This window comes from Schistosoma mansoni, chromosome 4 (assembly GCF_000237925.1).
Source record: "Schistosoma mansoni strain Puerto Rico chromosome 4, complete genome".
In the NCBI taxonomy this organism is placed as follows: domain Eukaryota; kingdom Metazoa; phylum Platyhelminthes; class Trematoda; order Strigeidida; family Schistosomatidae; genus Schistosoma; species Schistosoma mansoni.
Genome location: NC_031498.1, coordinates 15,130,023 through 15,136,022, shown reverse-complemented (window position 1 = coordinate 15,136,022; position 6,000 = coordinate 15,130,023). Strand labels below are relative to the sequence as shown.

General features: G+C 37.6%; 1 protein-coding gene across 1 annotated transcript; it reads right to left on the bottom strand.

The window, feature by feature from the left end:
• Positions 1–253: 253 nt before the first annotated feature.
• Positions 254–5,901, bottom strand: Smp_058880 (hypothetical protein). The gene is made up of 8 exons (XM_018796946.1): positions 5,840–5,901; positions 5,781–5,803; positions 5,669–5,739; positions 5,591–5,632; positions 5,437–5,549; positions 5,320–5,404; positions 3,298–3,450; positions 254–567 (listed from the first exon to the last, which is right to left on the bottom strand). The coding sequence occupies exons 1-8, from the start codon at positions 5,852–5,854 to the stop codon at positions 368–370; spliced, it is 702 nt and encodes a 233-aa protein (XP_018652036.1). The 5' UTR covers positions 5,855–5,901; the 3' UTR covers positions 254–367.
• Positions 5,902–6,000: the final 99 nt, after the last annotated feature.

Sequence of the window (6,000 nt, the reverse complement as noted above, 5' to 3'; positions counted from 1 at the left end):
ATACTTTCTCACCAAAGTTGAGTGTGATGACTTGAACTAATGCTCCTCTATGGATCTTTCAGACAACTGACTTGTTTAACTCGATGACGAGATAGGCTAGTGGTCAGAGCACTCAAACTTTAACAGCTTGGTTAGAAGTTTTAACCTTATTTACCTACTCCAATGTTTACTGTCTACTTCTACGGTACTCTCAGGTCTACCGACTTAATTAGGTAAGGTACTGAAGCAGATCAAAAACAATTGAAAAACAAGGTGCCTGACCATGTGCTAGATTTAATAAATTGATTTACGTTTTTAACTGTTGAAAAATGCACCACTTATAATCAATTATCTGGATTAACAAAAAATCGTTACAGCGTTACAAAAATTAATCTATAGAAAATGAGGTTTCAGGTACAGGATGATGAGAACTAAATTCTGGAAGTTGTATCTGTTTTTCTATAAATTGTGAAACAATATCAGCATATATTTTCTTTGCATCAGCGTGTGTAGGAATGTAATGACCGCCGTCATGTACTAGTACTTTTGGTTTAGATACGAATACATTTAGTGTCTCCTCAGACATTTCTGTAAACACAAATAAAAAGTTTTACATAAGAAACAACCTTAATAATTTAGATATCCAATCAACTTGACCATCTAAACTGACGAAGTTAGATTTTCAAGAATTTACAAATATAGAGTACTTACTAAGAAACAAGATGTAGAAAAATGTAACGTAAGAGACAAGAAGTATGGTACCGTATCCTCCTTAAAAATTAAATATTGCAAAGAGGGATACCTCAAATGCTTTTCCTACCATGATTATTTCTAGCTTTATTACTCCTTTCTGTTTACACACAAGTTAACTAATAAACACCGGGAGACTAGAAATAGTCGTTTATTCGATGTTTTCACCTTGAACTTATCTCGATAATAGAGATTTTGGGTTAGGTAGTATGTCCATAGTTGAAAGCGTGAGTCAGTTGAAGCTAGACCACCATGGAAAACCTGGAAGCACTGGACGGCCGTTTCATCCTATTATGGACTCCTCTTCGATTGACTCACGCTTTCAACTATGCAAATACTAAGTCTCCACAAAACCCCTTCTGATAGGTAGTATGTATTGGGAATGCGAATACTTATTTACCTTTACTAATACTGGTTTTAGGAGAGTTACGACAAGTGTACATTTTGACTAGAGTATCCAGAGCACTCCAATTTTCGGATAAACCATAAAACATATTTAAAAGGAGTTCGACAGTTTTTACTTGTGTCATGTTACTGAAGCTTTCAGGGAACGGAATTGTGAAAATAATCATAGTGTCCAATTAGCGATTATAATTAACGGAAACTTCTTCAATCACCTCTTTCAGACGTAGTTTCATTTCAGTAAAGACACCTATGGAAAGGATCAGGTGTGAACGCATTATGGGGGACATGGACTGAAAGATAAGAACGAGAATGGCGAGACTGGCAGGTCCATGTGATTTCAAAAATATGGTGATAAGTGGTGGAGTTTTCCATAACAAACCCATGCAGAAGGACAAACGAGTTTCACTGAACCACTCTACGGAAAATTAGGATGATCATAGAGGCATGAACAGACAATTCAAAAGGTCTATTGAAGGCGTTAGAACAAAGAGAGGAGCTGCTGTAGGGTCAGATCATCACATGATGGTGACCAAAAGCTAAACAACAATTGGATAATCGGCCAAGCAGAAATAAAAATGTTCAATACGGCTTTTCTTTGAGATGCTAACAAGCTCAGTGAATTTGGAATAGATTTCAGAAACAAATTACAAGTCTTGCAGGATCTACTAGAAGAAACTATTATGGTGAACAACTAGAAAAGGATTAGAAAAGCAATAAGTTTAAAATGCCAAATGCTGGACCGTAAGAAGCACTAGAATAAAGAATGGATCTCTTTAAAGTTTGAGGAAGACTTAAGAAAGAAAGGACAAGAAGACACCAGAAGTCAACAACAACCGAATAGGAGCAGAAAAAGCCCAAGCACCGGCCAAAAACACAGGAGCAAACCAGTCAGGAAGAGCATTACAACTGACAGGCGGAAATGTATAGAATAGAGAGATGCAATAAAGAAGCTTGGATGGACCAGGATTTTCAGTCAGGAACAAAGAGGGAAAACCAGCCACCAAGATTCGGTAGCAGCAAAACAAATGGGTAGAGAAATTCGAAGGGCTTTTAAGTCAACTAGTTCGACTGAACCCACCATAAATGCAAGTATCACATACACAACTCACTTAGATGATACTCCACTAACAATGTAGAGCGGCAATGGCATCAACAAATCAAGAATGGAAAAGCAGAGGGACCAGAAGGCATGCCAGCTGAAGTAGTGAGGTCAGATAGAGGCATTTACAAAGATCCCGAAATACAATTCAGCGAGCAGCAACCAAAACACACTTAACGGAGGAGCTCTGGAAGAAGTGGGAGTCTTTACATACCTGAGTAGCGTAATCTATGAACATGGAAGGTCTGGTGCATTTCATGGTATGAATTGGAAAGCAAGGGCGACATTCCCACAATTGAGGCACATCGGAGACTCAAAACACCTGAGTATTTATCATCAACGCAAAACACCGTAAAATTGTATCGGGATTCCGTGGATAGTGTTCATATTGAATAGTTTACTGTAATAGGGTTCCAACCCAATTAATACTGGTTTGATGCTCATGTTTTGACATGAAGCTGGATATCTTCAACAATATACAACACATAATTGAGTAAAGACGACATACTAAAATGTATGAAGTGCGAGTCTCTAGTCGCATTAATAAACTCAGAGCTTTTATTGGGGTGCCGTCTCCAACTCTATGTAAATGTCATAATAATCATATTACTATTGTTAGATAGGAAAAAATTAGTACACAGATGACCACTGAAAAGGGTAAATTTCTTTTATATACTTAACTGAGGTCTCTGGGTAATATTAGGTCTGCATATTCACTTTAAAAGATTAAATCACGTCGTCTCAACGTTCTGACTTTACTTGTTAGCTGGGTCTGACAGACTGATGAAGCAGACTTGTAAAGTCATCATGCTAATTAGGCTGACTACTGATTAACACGGCCAAACCCTGTGTAGAATTTGACCACCTTACTGATTCATATCCTGGGTTTTGACTACCCAATATTAAACGACACTACGGTTACATAAGAATGGTCATCAGAATACTTCCACGCTAATTATTTTCATGTAAAGAACTGATTCTCGATTAAGGATGGTAAGAAGTAAAGGTACGTTAGTTGATCTACAGTAAGAATAAGTTTTCAAAATAAAGAATGGTATACTGACCTCGGGGGATAACAGAATCTGTTTCACCATAAATGACTAGGCTCGGTATCGATGTTTTATGAACATAAATAGCTTGATGAAGTAAACAACGACTGATAAAAGGTGCAACCAATATAGTAAATTTGATCGGCTCCATATCGTAATCTGAGAAATCTTTGGAAGTAATAAGCAAAACACATTTTGTGAGACTATGAGCATAATCCATTTTTACCAAATAACGGGTTATAGTTACATTTAGTGCATTAGTTTATTGTCCTTAAACTATTAGTACATTAAAATTGATGAAACTGTTTCTTGTGTTTGGTTATACACAACGTTCTTTTAAATCCATTATTGTTTAGAATTTTTTAGTACTAACCGACAGGACAATGTCCTTGACGTATGTATGATTTTAAAATCAAAGCGGCAGAAATAAGGAGTACAGGATGAATAAACATGAATAACTACCAAAACTTATTTTATGGAGTCTTAAATTGCAAAATTAATAAAAGGAGTCTAGGGTTGTAGATAGTCCTTTACTGAACTGATATTTTTTTTCTTATGAGCTTACTCTCAGCAAGAAATAAATTCATTACATTAATGAAAACGGGGTCCATCGGATCCGTATACAGAACAAAAATATTTTCTATTACGTACAGTAATAGGAAGTAACGGTGAATAGACAAGCCAAGATTAATCATTTACCTACTAAGTGAAATGAGGAAGTAAAGGAATTTTCGGTGGGGAAACTATATCATTAAATCGTTGGTGAAAAGGTTTAAGACAGATGAAAATGTAATCAATTACAAAGGATCAAAAATGACTATACCAAATTTTTGAAACCAGTTTACAATCAGAACGACATGGAGGAAACCGTAAACGTAGAAAAAGATATACCTACAATATTTAAGTATAATAGCTACCGGCATGAAACAAGTCAAAGTACCTCATGACGATGCTTCTCGTGTCATGATCTGATTCCACTGAGATCGTATGATGATTGCTATCGGGATGTACATCCCCGTGACCATCGTACATAACTATCAACATAATTAACGTTAGATAACAGAATAGAATAAGTCAAATACGAGAATGGATTTGGAATTCGTATATTTCTCACACTTATTGATACGGACAATCTGAGAAACGTAGTGAAGAAGGAGAAGCGAGACGACACGAAGTGTGGAAGGCAAGTGAGCCAACTCGATTTAACCAAGCATGACTTGATATTTATATTCAGACCAAAATAGGTTACAAATATGTGATAATTTATTTTATTTAAACACATAAATATTGGTACAAAGAGGCACCAAATAAATATGCGCCTCACAAATCTCATTTGATTTGTGTGAGGGCTGTGGTACTGCCCGGGTGTCCAAGCCGAAACACGTGGTTCTCTTAGGGGGACATACCCGGAGCCTTTGACCCAAAGGTCTGATCCACAAGGCAGTGGGGCATCGTGAGGAGATGCAGTCCCATGGTAGCCGGTGACCAACAATAGGTTCATACGCCATTTGTTCCTTCAGGATACTGGAGCCAGCCCATGTGCACCATTGGTTTGGAATCAGGGTTTCCCAACTCTCCTAGATGGACTCACCGTGTCCACCAACCCGGTTAAAGCACCGGACATTCGCTTTTCGTCCTCTCAACTTCGTAGACAACACCCCCGCCACGCGAAGGCAGTGAGTAGGACTTCCCTGGCAGACGCTATATACGCATGATCATGTGAGAGCATTTCGAGAGAAAAAGCGGACTCTCCCCACTCTTGGCCGTACCAGGGCATTTGGGGGCAAGTAATGAACACACAGACGATCGTATAAAAACAGTCAGGATTAACAAGCAAATAATCAACAAGGTCAAATTGTGGCTTCAGGAGAATGACTAAATTGGTCTGTCCAAAAGCTAGAATAGCCAATGAGGGCTTAACATAGTACCAGCCACCACACGGTATGTCCTATGACGAGTATGATGTAAAATCTAGATAATATTTTTATACAAATTTTATGAAAGGTGAAACTAAACAATTATTTTCACGAACCATACCATCTAATTTATGCTCCATCATAATTTGTAGCAAAAGTAAGAATGCTGCACCTTGGCTGAAACCAAACATCCCATCGAAAGGACCCTAGGAAAATCAAATGCGTAAACGCTCCAAACCTCTTCTTTAATGTGTTTTTTGACGGCCAACAGGGATTCGCGAAAGCCAGCATCATACGCACTACTTTCTTGTGCTGAAAATTCCATAGGTTTAGAAAACCACCAGGCACAACCTTTTGGAAGCAGGACTCTGATACATGAAACACAAACTAACCATTTGAAGAGCAGTTGATAATATTTGGGGCAGACATAAATTCTACGCAAAAATATTAGAATGACAAATCCAACTAACTAAATTCACAAAACTTCTTTAGTGATTTTCTAAATCCGCCTGTTTTTTCGCGAAAAACATCCGAGTTTTGCCTGCACATCGAAATAACTTAGATTCGCATGACAGAGGATACCTGTATCCATGTAGACACAACACCTAGAATCCAATCTTACGCGAGCATGAAATACTTACTTTTAAAGGTGGCATAGCATGAAATCCGAGGGTCAGTCAACCAGACTCGAAATTGCGTTCAAGTTGGTGTCACATAATTATAACTAATATCATTGTCATATTTGCTACATTTCAACAAATAATGCAATATTAGTGCGCAAAATAAGATAGGTCTATCTCAT

What these genes read in the sequence shown, in the direction of transcription:
- Smp_058880 (XM_018796946.1), bottom strand. An exon ending in AAAGAAGTTTTGTGAATTTA is followed by an intron (nt 5,633 to 5,668) that starts GTTAGTTGGATT and finishes ATTTTTGCGTAG; the next exon opens with AATTTATGTCTGCCCCAAAT. An exon ending in GATGGAGCATAAATTAGATG is followed by an intron (nt 3,451 to 5,319) that starts GTATGGTTCGTG and finishes TTACTTCCAAAG; the next exon opens with ATTTCTCAGATTACGATATG.